General features: G+C 35.7%; 1 protein-coding gene across 1 annotated transcript in view; it reads right to left on the reverse strand.

Moving 5' to 3' along the window:
- Nucleotides 1-13,746, reverse strand: part of TBCD (tubulin folding cofactor D) — a 414,951-nt gene that overhangs the window by 338,448 nt on the left and 62,757 nt on the right. Inside the window, exon 9 of the mRNA XM_072640887.1 lies at nt 184-229. Coding sequence (XP_072496988.1) covers nt 184-229 — 46 coding nt within the window. The remainder of the gene's footprint in view (nt 1-183; nt 230-13,746) is intronic.

A 13,746-nucleotide genomic window follows, 5' to 3' on the forward strand; every position in this document is an offset into this window, starting at 1 on the left:
TGGTAGTAGAAGATATAAAATTTGAAAACAATTTTAATTTCAAAACACCTATGCATTCTCAAAATAAGAGGGATATGGTCAAAATTAACTTAAACCATTCTTTTCCATGCTATTGTAAATAGAAGCCCCACTCAACCATCTTAATTACAAAAAAAAACACCTAACTATGAAGATGATACTTACCATAGGGTAAACAGCTTTCTCGTGTTCCATGTTTAAATACCTGTGCCTACCAGAGAAAAACAAAAATGCTTTTGAAATTATTGAAAATACATTTTTTAACTTTAAATTACAGTAAAATCCATTTTTTGCCAGTGCAAAATTCTGACCCTAAAACTTCTCAAGAAAATAACACTAGGAAATGGTACTCCATGTTGCAGGGGGAAGCAAGAACAAATGATTTAAAAGGAAACCTTTAAAAAGCTCATTTTCTATAAGAAAAATAAAGATCTACATAGGCAGTTAACCTCAATAAGTTCATGGTCTAGTTGAGTTTCGTATATATTAGCCAGAAAAATTCTTAACATGAACATCTTCCTATCCCATGAGTTTTCTTCTTTTGGGGAATTATTTCTCAGTGTGTTGTAATTGATGCAAACAGTATTAACTAGTACAACAGTGACACAAAAGAATCTGAAAGAGAAACTGGGGAAGGTGAAAACTATTGCCCCACTGCTAATTATCCTTCCTTCCCTTTCAAGTAAAAAAGACACCTGTATAAGAATAAATACACAAGATAAAAAATACAGGTAAAACCACCTTCAAAAATTATACGGTAAATTTTTTTAAACAAGGTCATAAGAGTAATAAATTTGAAGCTTTAAGGCAACTTAGCAGCTATCTAGTCCAACCCCCATTTTACAGATGAGAAAACTGGGACTCAGAAATATGAAGAAAAATGATTTGTCCAAGGGCAAAGAAGTAGGATTTGAATCCAAGTGCCTATCAGTAACAAAAAAGAATATGGTCTCAAATGGTTTTCCCTTAACATTTAAAATATAACTGATAAAAAGAGAAGGAACAGTCATTTCATAATTGTCAAAGGCTTAATATTTAAAAAGCCATCACAAAACTTTCAGAGATCATTACATGAATATGCAACTTAGGCAACAATAAAAACTGAAAAAGGTAAGACAAACAAGAAAATAGGATTATGCTAAAAGGTATAATACACAATGAAAAAAATTGTAATATATACCAAACAACATGGTGGCCAAGTCTTTAAAAGAAAAATTTTGCAGAAAGACATTAATAATAAAACATAATAATGATTTTAATATTCTTTTCTGAAAACTAGATGAAAGTAACAGAAAAATAAAGAAGACATACTGCAAGTCATGATAAAAGAAGTATGAACAAAAACATAGATGGAGAATGACATCCTAAATAATTAGTGGAACAAAAAATAAATATAGAAACAAAAAAATCAGTAACAATGAAATAATATACTGAAATTTACATGACATTGTTAAAGCAGTTCTCAATCCCTGAAAACGTATATGATCAAAGTAGAAACAGAGATGATCAATTAAATGATTAGACAATAAATCTGCAATCCCAACACATTTATAAAGAAAGCCTGAAAATCAAAGAAATAATCTGAAAATAATGTAGAGAACTGATATACAAAGGCCACCACTCTGGCAAGACTACCATAAAACTTCAGCCAGAGAACTAAGGAACAGGTCTGTCTGCGTTCACCCTTCATTTTCGAAGAAGACCATGACATGACTTGTACTTGACTTTGATTTGAGTGAAGGAGGGCTGTGCAAGGTCACCAGCCTCACTTTTTCCTCCTCAGACATCTGGATCCAGTGACCAGATATTCATCTGGATGACTGGAGAAGGCCCAAGATGCAATGGGAGATCTTGGCCTATTCAGGTACTCACTTAGAGTGAGGTAACGCTCATTCAGTGAACAGGCCTCTTTAAGAAGTAATCAGGGAATGGCCACTTTAAGGAGCAAAAGAAAAAAAAAATAAGCAAAGCAAGATGGGAAGGAAAGAGCAACAGTTACTGTAGATAATCACTCTGAAGCCAGAAAGGTCCATTAAGAACCATCAAGTGGAGTTTGGGCAGGAACTATTGTATGAGCTTCAAAGTGCACTAAGATTTTGGGAGGGAGGGAGGGAGGGAGGGAGGAAGGAAGGAAGGAAGGAAGGAAGGAAGGGAGGGAGGGAGGGAGGGAGGGAGGGAGGAAGGAAGGAAGGAAGGAAGGAAGGAAGGAAGGAAGGAAGGAAGGAAGGAAGGAAGGAAGGAAGGAAGGAAGGAAGGAAGGAAGGAAGGAAGGAAGGAAGAAAGGAAGGAAGGAAGGAAGGAAGGAAGGAAGGAATGAAAGTGGTCCATAAAGCCCAAGTTAACTGGGTGTCCTCTGGCCATCCAAATTTACCTTCCATTGGAGAGAAGGTGGGGGGAGGGGAACAGAAGAGAGAGGATGAGCTGAGTTACCCAGCTAGCTGGGTCCCAAATCAGGCAGCTCGGTCTACTCACAGGTCTGTATTAGTCCTTATTTTCGAAAAAGATCATGACATCAGAGAAATGATGACATGACTTGCACTTGACTTTGTTTTGAGTGAGGGAGGACTGTGCAACGTCACAAGCCTCACTTTCTCCTCCTGAGCCATCTGGAACCAGTGACCAGATATTCATCAGAATGGCTGGAGAAGGCCCAGGACTGAATGGGAGACCACTAAGGAACAGAGAGAACTGAGGAACTGTGTAGCACTACACCCGGCATCCAATAAGGGGTAGCTGTCCCTGCAGAAGTCACGTAGGGCAGAGACTGAGGCTGGTAAAACATGAATTCTCCAGCATAGAAGAAGACTGGGACAGCTTTGAGGTTCAGCCCAAAAGGATATTGAAATCAAAGGGGAACAAGAGAGAAAGTAAGCAGTAAGGGACTACAAGGGGGAAAAAAACTACAATTACCAAAGAAATCAGAAGGAAGAAAACTCAGTTAAAGAACTTGAACATAAGCAAGCAAAACCAAAGGGAAGATATTAATAACCAAAGAAACATGCCCTCCATATCACCAAAACAATCTAGATACATCTATGAATAATTATTGGAAGACAATGGAAAGCTAATCAACATTTGCTGAGGCAGAGGATCCTGTGGACTCCAAAGAAATCATGGAACCACAGGATGACATTCCCAAATTGTTTAAAAGAAACAAAAATTGTGAAAGCAGAATTTACAGCCTGCAAAATAGAAATAAACAGCAGAACAGGAAAACTTGAATCCATAGTGTGGTAAACTCTCTAAAGAAACAAAAGAAAGAGGAACTAATCAGAAATACAAATACAGAGAGGTAAAGGACAAACAATGTAGAAGGGAAACAAAAAGCAATAATGTTAAAAGAACACATGATCTCCTTTTAAGTTAAACATTATTGATTCTGAAGAAAGGAAATATAGAGACAACTTAAGCTCTCCCGGAAGAACAGGACAAGGTTTAAAAAGAAAAACCTAAATACTAAAATGCAAGAAATAACTCAAGAAAACCGAGCAGTGAATTGATATATAAAACAGAGAGCCACTTTTAAATGACTAGCAAAAATTAATAAACCACGAACTAACCTAATCAAGAAAAGAAGGAAGGAAAAATGAACTATCGAAATATAAAATAACCAAGATGAATTCACAGAGGACAAAAAAGAATTAGAAGAAACTATTATACAAAATTATATGGCAGAAAGAAAATAATAAACCTAAGAATTTAAAGGAAATTTCAATGTTTCTTTAAAAAAAAATCCCTAAACTCAACCTCACTTTTGAACTTTGCTATTACTGAGTAATGTTATTAATAGCACATAATATATAATAGATATATAATAATAGATGAAACATGCAATATACTCTATAATACTTTTTTGTTGAATGCCTGTGAAACATGGCCAGTCTACCAGGGCCATGCCAGGAAACTGAATCGATTCCATTTGAACTGTCTTAGGAAAATTCTGAGGATCACCTCACAGGATAAGGTACCAGACACTGAAGTCCTTGCTCGAACTGAACTGCCAAGTATTCAAACTATGCTTCAGAGGGTGCAACTCTGATGGGCTGGCCATGTTGTTCTAATGCAAAATGTACACTTGCCAAAAAGACTATTTTATGGAGAACTCGCATGGGGAAGGAGATCACATGGTGGTCAGAAGAAGACGTACAACGACACTCTCAAGGTCTCTCTCAAAAACTTTGGATTTGATTGTGCAACATGTTCACACAGATTACCTGTGTAATCTGTGGTAGAGTATTCTGAGCTCATATCAGTTTGATTAGCCAGTTATACACGCAGAAACTTCACTTTATCATGGTGTTGTCATTTTAGTCCTCTTCAAGAACAAAGGACAACGACCACAATACTATCACACTGGCTTTCATGCTTTTCCTCATGAAAGTAACTCCATCTTCTAGCTTTTCACTGGCTGTCTCCCATACCTGAATCCTCATCTCCTGGCTTCTGGGACCTACTTCCAGTCTTACATCAAATCCCACCTTCTGCGGGAGGCTTTTCTTCATCCTCTCTATTGCTAAAGTCTTTCCTCCAAGACTTTTTCCAATTTGTCCTATATATCTTGAAGTACATAGTTTTTTTGGAAATTGTTTCCCTCACCTCAGTGTGAATTCTTTGAAAGCAGATATTATTTCTGCTTTTTTTGTATCCATAGCAGAAACTGGTACATAGTAAGAAATTAATAAATGCTTACTGATTAGAGATCTTAAAACATCAAATCTCCAATAAAGATAAGAAATCCATAAGTGAATTTCCAAAGGGAAAAAACAGGCCAGATGTATATACAAATTATATATACCAAGCATCTGAGAGGAAAATAATGCCTTGTAATACAAAAGTTATTCTCAAAATGCAAAGAAAGAGAATCACAGACTGATATCTGAGTAATGAACATAGATAATGAGAGAGAGAGAGAGAGAGAGAGAGAGAGAGAGAGAGAGAGAGAGAGAGAGAGAGAGAGAGAGAGAGAGAGAACGAGAACAGTTATTAAGCTCTTGTGCCAGGTACTATGCTAAGTGTTGGGGATACAAAAGTAAAAATAAAAACAAAAAATCCAAGATAGTCCCTACTCTCGGGGAGATAATATTTTCGTATTGGAATACAAAACATAAAGGGTAAAGGAGAGAAATGGGTGAAAGAAGGATACCCTAGAATTCAGCATTATTAAAATCGTGGATCAAGACCCCACAGTTTAAGAAGTGCTGAAGGGGTAGTGAGTGGAAAAAGTTTAAAAAGGTCTGTTGAAGGAGCAGCGCAGCTGGTGAGGAAGAGACTGAGTAGAATTGAGGGAAGTGAACAGCAGAGTTGAGGCCTCATTGTAACCTAAGAGTCATCCTCAACTCCTCACTTTCACTCCCTCCCCATATGAAATCTATTGCCTAGTCCTGTTGGTTCTACCTTAATAATATCACTTGTATATGTCTCCTTCTCCTCTCTGACACTGCCACCACCTTCATGCAGATCTTTATTAACTGTGCTAGTAACTATTACCTGCTGGCTGGTCTCCCTGTCCCCTCAATCCTAACCATCCTCCAATCTGTTGCCAAACTGAGCTTCCTAAATGACAATTCTATGTTGCCCCTCCCCATTAAAAAAATGCCAATAGTTAATTATTATATGGTAATTTATATTACTACATAAATTATATTATAAATTTATAATATGAATTATAATAAATTTGATGTATTAATTACAGAGTTAATAGTGAAAAAGCATAAACTGTCTATCTTTACCTATATGCTTTTAGGTCACTGGGACCACTTAACCTAAGTGATTCCATATTGGAGTCCTATCATTATAACTATAATATCAAATAATACACAGTTGACAGTTTCCATATCCATAAAGCACACAGGAAAACAATATTTAATTCAGTCTAGGAAAAACCTAGAACAATAATAATACAGATTTTCTTCAAAGTTTCCAAAACACTTTACAAATATTTCATTTTACCCTCACAGCAACCCTGAGAGATAGGTGCTATTATTATTTTCATTTTAGAGATGAGGAAACTGAGATAGGAAGAGATTAAGTTACTGAATCAGACACGGCTATTAAGTGTCTAAAGCATTCAGGTCTTTGTTCTCCAGGTCCAATACTCTAGTCATTATGCCACCTGACCATTTCAAGTGATTTCACTTTCTACTGTAATAATTCATTTCAGAGACTAGCAACCTTCAATATCACAATTTCATTTTTTATGACCTCCATCATGTCAAAGCTACCTGTCCGATTTCACTATGAGATCTTTTTCAGGTCAATGAGTACAATTCATATTCTGTAGATACCCTTCCCTACCCCCTTCCCAGATTCCTTTTTTATTTGTCTTCCCCCACTGGAATGTAAACTCTTTGAGGGCAAAATCTGTCTTTTTTTGGTTTGTATTTGGATTTCCAGTGAAGAGTACATAGAAAACATTTAATAAATGCTTTATATACTTATCTCTCTCATATCTAGGAAATAAATGTCTGTTCAGCTGAAATACAAAGATTTGGGATTTTTTTATTAGACCTGTAATTTCATCAATACAAGGAACTAATTACAAGGTATGAGTTTAAAAATCTGGACGTCTCTCACATGACACTGCATATTAAGTCCTGTTCATTTTCCCTTTACAATATTTTGAAAATTGATCATCCAACCTATATCAAGTCACTAACAAAGTCCGAAGCCTTCATTGCCTCATACCTAGCTTACTTTGCTTCTTAAATTACTTCAGAGCAAGAGAGTATCTTTTGTCTTTCTTTGTATCCCCAGCATTTTATTGGATGCTGGCATATAACAGGCGCTTAATAAATTATTATTAAATAACCTCCTAATTTCTTTTTTCACATTCTGCCTTTTCCCTCTCCAAACCATCTACATAGACATAGAAATCAACTTTCGGAATATCAGTGATGATATTGCTCTGGTCAGAACAGTATCTACCAAGGTCCCCACCATGTATTCTAGCCTACTCTTTTGTTATTGCTGAGTATTGTTACATTTTTGTAATCATGTATTTTCTCTATTTTTTTAACCAGAACATTACTCTTTTATTTGGCAATGTAACATGACTTGTTCTTCGCAACTTTCATTTTTTAAATAATTTTTTAATAATCTGTCCCTCTCAATTTTTCTGTTAGACTTAGTACTTCATTGTAATGCAAGCACTTAAATAATTCCCAATGGTCTCTCAAGGCAAAATGCCTTCCACATCCAGGGAAAGAACTATGGAATTCGATTGCAGAATGAAGTAGATAATTTTCTTTCATATTATGTTTTGGTTTGTTTTATGATTTCTCCCATTCATTTTAATTCTTCTATGCAACATGACTAAGGTGAAAATGTATTTAATAGGAATGCATGTGTAGAACCTATATAAAACTGCATGCCGTCTCAGGAAGGGAGCAAGGAGGTAGGGAGGAAGCAGGGGAAGGAGGAGGAAAAAAATCTAAGATATATGGAAGTGATTGTAGAACACTAAAAACAAATAAAATAATAATAATAAACTCTTAAAATATAAAAAACACAATAAATATGAAAATAAAAAATAATAATCTGTCCCTCTCCCACCAACCTTACCTCATTAAGGAAAATTATTTTTCAATCTCTCAATACATTTCTACCTAATCTGGCAAAACAAATTCTTATACCAGTCATGTCCAAAAAGGTATATCTCTTTCTGAATTTTAAGTTCATCACTTTCCAGGGAAAAGGTGAATGATGTATTTCATCTATGTTTTCTAGACTCATGGTTTATTTATCACTGTACTGATCAGAATTCTAAAGTTTTTCAAAACTGTCATTTTATATAGTATCACTGTATAAATTGTTCTAAAAGTCTTCCCAGTTTTCTCTGAAATTGTTCATTTCATCATTTCTAATGGCATGATAATATTCCATGACATTCATATATTTCAATTTATTTACTCATTCCCCAATTGGATAGCCCCTTACTTCACTATTTTTGGCTACCACAGAAAGAGCTGCCACATTTTTGTACGCAGAAATTCTTTTCTTCTTTGATGTCTTTGGTAGTATATAATCTTAGAAGTTGAAAACATAACTTTCTGGGCACAGTTACAATTTGCATTCACAATGGCTAGAATAACTCTACCAAAGATATACGAGTGTACTTATTTTCCACAACCCCTCTAATATTAGTCATTCTTCTCTTTTGTCATCTTTGCCAGTATAAAGATATGAGGCAGAACCTCAAAATTGCTTTAATTTTTATTTCTTTAATCATTCATCACCGGGCATTTTTTAAAGTATGATTATTGATGGCATGGATTTCTTCCTTTGAAAACTACCTATGGGTGTAGCTAAGTGACAGTGGATAGAGTACCAGTCCTGTTGTCAGGAGGACCTTAGTTCAAATCTAGCCTTAGACATTTACTAGCTATGTGACTATAATGATAATTTAAATGGGAAAATCTTTCCCTTTCATTAATAGACCCATGTGACCTGCTTAAAGCACATGGAAGCCTAAGTTATGCGGTTATGTGGTGGGAGGAGCTTGCTGAATAGGTGGAACAGAAAGGGTGGAGCAGAGCTGGCAAGCAGAAAGCTAGGCTCCCCCTGGGGGAGGATGGGAAAGGAGGAGGCTTGGAAATGCCTTTGTCCCCTGCAGTGCTAATGTGTATTGACTTCTTGGTTACTATGATTGATTTGGCTTTCTGATTTGGGGATTTGGCTTTCTGGTGTCTGAATAAATGTTTTTCTTCTGCCTTCTATATGGAGAGTCTATTACACTTTGCAACTGAGAACTACACTGGCATATTCATAGTCACCACCAAGTGCTGTGAACACTGCCTTGGCCATACAGTGACCCTGAGCAAGTCACATAACCCCAATTGCAAAGAAAGGAAGGAAGGAAAGAAAAGATGGAAAGAAGAAAAGAGGGTGGAAGGAAACCACCTATAAAATCATTTGAACATTAGGGGATGGGTCTTAGTCTTATGAATTTTAATCAGTTCCTTATATATCTTGGAAATGAGAACTTCATCTGAGAAGTTTTTACAAAAAAATTTTCTAGTTACCTGTTTTCTTTCTCATTTTTATTATATTAGAATTGTTTATGCAAAAACTTATTAATTTCATGAAACCAAAATTGTCCATTTTATTTTTGCATGATCCTCTCTATCACTTTGGTCATGGACTCTTCCATAGATCTAAAAGGTAATTTCTTCCTTATTCCTCTATTTCATGTATAATCTAAGTTATGTACCCAATTGTAGTTTATCTTAGTACCTGGTTCAAGGTATTGGAGTAAGCCTCATCTCTGCCACACTTCTGTCCAGTTTTCCTAAGCAGGTTACGTCAAACAGTGAATCCTTTCTCCAATAACTAAGGAGTTTTTGGTTTTATTAAACATTATACTACTGTTTCTTTACTTATGTGTGTTATATACCTAATCTATTCCCCTAATCAATCTCTCCTTTTTTGAACAATACTAAATCATTTTAATGATTATTTTGTAATACAGTATGAAATATGTTACTAATAGACCCCCATCCTGTCCGCTTTTTTCATGATGACCCTGAGATTCTTAACCTTTTGTCCTTCCCTATGAACTGTTATAGGCAATGATATCCAGCAAGGAGCTGGAAATAAGTGACTATTTATACTTGGGAGTTATTATGTAGATTTGGTCACTGAAACCACAGGAGTCACTGAGATTACCAGGAGAGAATATGTAAAGAAAAGACAGCTCAGGATAGAGCCTTGAATGACAGCCATGCTTAGTGCATGGAGACAGATAAAGAACTGAAAAAGGACAATGAGAAGGAACAGACAGAGAAGTAAAGAGAAAAACCAGAAAAGCAGAGTCAATAAAGTCAGGGAAGGAAAAAATATTTAAGAGAAAGTAGCAGTCAAACAATGTCAACAGCAGCACAGAAGCTCAGGGAGACAAGAACTGAAAAATGGTCTTGGACTCAGCTCTCACATAACCTTTGACAAAAGAGTTCAAGTACAGTGGTTGGGCCAGAAGCAACATGACATGGAATTGAGAAGTGAGTAGGGTGGTGAGTAATGATGGTGTTAATGATTCTCTTGAGGATCTTGAGGGAATATGGGAAACCTGAACATTTCTGTAGGTATCAGTTATGGAACTGAAAGACCAGGGGAAAAGGTTAGGGAAATAGTAAAAACAAGAAAAAGATAAGGAATGATCCATGAGGAAAGCTCCCAGAGTAGGAAAAGGAGATCAAGGACACAAGAAGAAGAGCAAACTGAAACAGGAACAAAGAGAGAAAGGATCAGTGAAGATATAAAGAGCTTCTGAAACCCTGAGAGGGAAGTTAGGGGAAAGGTAAGGGGTAGATGAAATAGGAGAAAACTCCAAATGTATAAATCAGATGCACTATTTAATGCATCCTATGATGTTCTACATCTAAGGAGCTTCTATAGCCCAAAGAGTTATTCTTCAAACAACTCATGACAGGCTTTAGCCAGAATACTGGCATACAATATAAATCATCTGTAAAAAGCTGCCCTCTCACACCCTTGGTGGAGTAATTGGCAATTGTTTAGGGAAAGCTTCCTTGGCTCTAGGAAAAAGTGACTCATGTGACTCCACAACTCCTCAGGCTAATTTTTAAAAGGCAATTATAACCTTTAAAGGGAGTGTCATCCACTGCCATAAACTGGATCTTTCCTTAATCCTTCATCATAAGAAAAATACATTGGAATCTTTAAACAAAAAGAGCCTATAATCCAGGTTTTGCCTAGCCAATCAGGAATTTAGTTGCAAGAAAAACATCAGCAAATATTTAGGGAACAAATGGAATACATACTAACATTCTCATTATTCATATCTCCTTTATCAGTCTTTCTTTTAGGATCATAGATTTAGAACTAAAATATACATGAGAGGATCCCTCAATTTTCAAATGAAGAACAGAAGCCCAAAGGGCTTAAGTGAATTGTCCGAGACAACACAGCAGTTATGAGAATGGGAAAAACAAAGTCCTTGTGGCCAGGTAAATAACTGAGATCCATCCTTTTCTGATGGAGCTAGAATGACATTTTCAATACTGTAAAATATCCCCTCAAGCAACTTGACACTACAAGATTATTCAGTCACAGTGGCAGGAGGTCAAAGAAGTGATAAGCTAGCTATTTTAGTTATACAGAGAATATATGATATCCTAATCCTTTATCACATCCAAGCAATAATAATAACTACCAAAGATATTCTACAACTTTTATATTTAAATTTCAATTTTTATTAATAAAAAACAGTGAAGGAGGTAAGATAAATTTCTTAGAAAAATTTTGAATGAAATAAGGGTAGAAAGGAAGAGGGAAATTGTTCTCTGCATTGAATGTATCTGGACATGATTTTCAACACACCAATGATGAAATGTATCATTTTCTACCCTCCCACAATCGCTGTCTTCCACTTCCCATTCCATAAACTTAGCAAGCAGGAATAAAGAGAATTCTTTGCTCCTGAGCCTGAACTATATGTATCATGCTGTTTTTATGCTGCTACATCAGGAGACAGGGGAAAATGTCTAAAACTATTTCCAAGTCTAAAACACCTACTTAGAAAAAAATTAATTCCCCCTCAGACACTACACAGGCTAGAAAGCTAAATATTAGTAAATTCCTGAATTTTCATCCTATGAAGCCTGATCTAGAAGACAGGACTAGCTAGGCTCAAGAAAAAAAAAAAATGAGTGAGTCATCAACATCTTCTCTTATAATAATGACTAGTCGTAAGTCTAGTCATATGTTTTCTTAGCTAATATTACATGTTTACTCTCCAAGAAAGAAACAAATGCATTTCAAACCTATCTTAAGATCACTTATGTATAAATGTTTCTCTAAAAAACTAAATTTAATACTAAGATTTTATAACAGTACAAAAAAACTATTTCACTTATTATGGATCTTACATAATCTTTTAAGTAATCACATGTGTCATTAACCAAGTCCTGAAAGTTATAGCATAGCCATGCTCTGCTAACCAAACATTCATATCAGAAGCCTATGATAACGATTATAGGATCCTAGATTACAACTTGAAGAGACCTTGGAAGTGAGCTATTTGTCATTATGCTAAAATTTTTGAAACTCTGAAACTTAAGATTCGTATGAAAATCTCTGCAGCTTTTACTTATGAGTGTTTTAACCATCTACAGTCGAAGTAAACCTAAACAACTAAGTATACATAGAGAACACCTGGAGCCAAACAATTAACCACATGATTTCTCTGCATTCCTTTTAAACCATCTTTGTTCAAGAAGAAAGTTTCCAGTTAAAAGTAACCAACAGCCCACCCGTACACATACTTCCACATCTACAGTAACAGCAGTTTCTAGGACTGTAATTTCATGGGTTAAAAGCAAAAAGTAACTCTGAGGCTGTTCTCATGGAATACATAATCGTCTCCTCATTCTGAATTTCTGTTCTCTTGATATTTATGTCCTCAATCCAATGGGTACATGAAGATGTTTGGTATAGCTGCCTACTGCTAGAACTGTAGTCAGGAAGACCTGAGTTTAAATCCAACCTCAAACCCTTCCAGGCTCTATGACAATGAACAAGTCAACGTAACTTCAATTTCCCTCAGTTTCCTCAACCGTAAAATGGTGATAATAATAACAATTATTCCCCTAGGGTTGTTATATGGATCAAATGACATAACATTTGTAAAACAGAGTTCCTGGTACACATGATAGTCACCACATAAATGCTATTATTACCACTACTACGACTACAACTTTCTTTTTTAAAGAAACTGAAGTCTTTTTTACTTTGTGATGCATAGATTCATAACTCATATTTGAATTTGTATATAAAGAAATAATAAAGTTCTCCTAGGTTTTACAAAGAGTACCTACTATGGGCTAAGGACAGTTTTCCTATTTAGAAAGAATAAGAGGTATGACATCTAGCCATTTCAGACCTATTTTGGGCTATATCTGGACCAGTTTATTTTTTCAGGATACTACTGTATTTCTCTACTTGTTCTTCCTGATTAAAGATGGTAGGGGCAGCAGAAGTACTATTAAATTTGGGCAGTTTTACAGACTTCCTGCTTCTGCTCCTGAATCGTTCTCCTTCTGTCTCTGCTTTAACTTTTAGGCTCCCTTTTATGTGTTGTGTTCCACCATCAGAAAGTAAGTTTCCTGAGGTCAGGGGATGTCTTTTTTTGGTTTGTATTGGTATTCCGAGTGATTAGCACAGTGTCTGGCACATAGTAAATGCTTAATAAATGCTTGCTGACTTGATTTAACTTGGGGTATTCTGCTCATCTTGTGACGTTTGACTTCTCAATCATACGTACATATATACAATACATATATTACATGTTTGTATGTATGTATATATACGCATATGTGTATATATGCGTATATATACATATATGTATACATGATTGAGAAGTTGAATGGAAATACTAAGAGCTTTGCAAGGTACCTAGCACATAGTAGGGGCACATAAAAATGTTTAATGACTGATTAATTGATGTGCCTGGCAGTTTGGGAGTGGTATAGCAATTATCACTGAGTTATTGAAGGAAAAGTTGGAGCATACTAATCAATTTCAGCAGCTACATATTTCCCCCACCCATATTTCCTTCACTTTGCTCACAAGTGCTGCTCCTAACAGTGCTAGGTTAAACCAAGTTAAATCAGGCAGGCATCTTGGGGAGCATCATAGTTGATATGGATCAAAAAAGCATGATGCCAATCTACAGGTTTCTTTTTCAGGTCTTGGGACTTAATCTTATAGAAA

Source organism: Notamacropus eugenii, chromosome 2 (genome assembly GCF_028372415.1).
Source record: "Notamacropus eugenii isolate mMacEug1 chromosome 2, mMacEug1.pri_v2, whole genome shotgun sequence".
In the NCBI taxonomy this organism is placed as follows: domain Eukaryota; kingdom Metazoa; phylum Chordata; class Mammalia; order Diprotodontia; family Macropodidae; genus Notamacropus; species Notamacropus eugenii.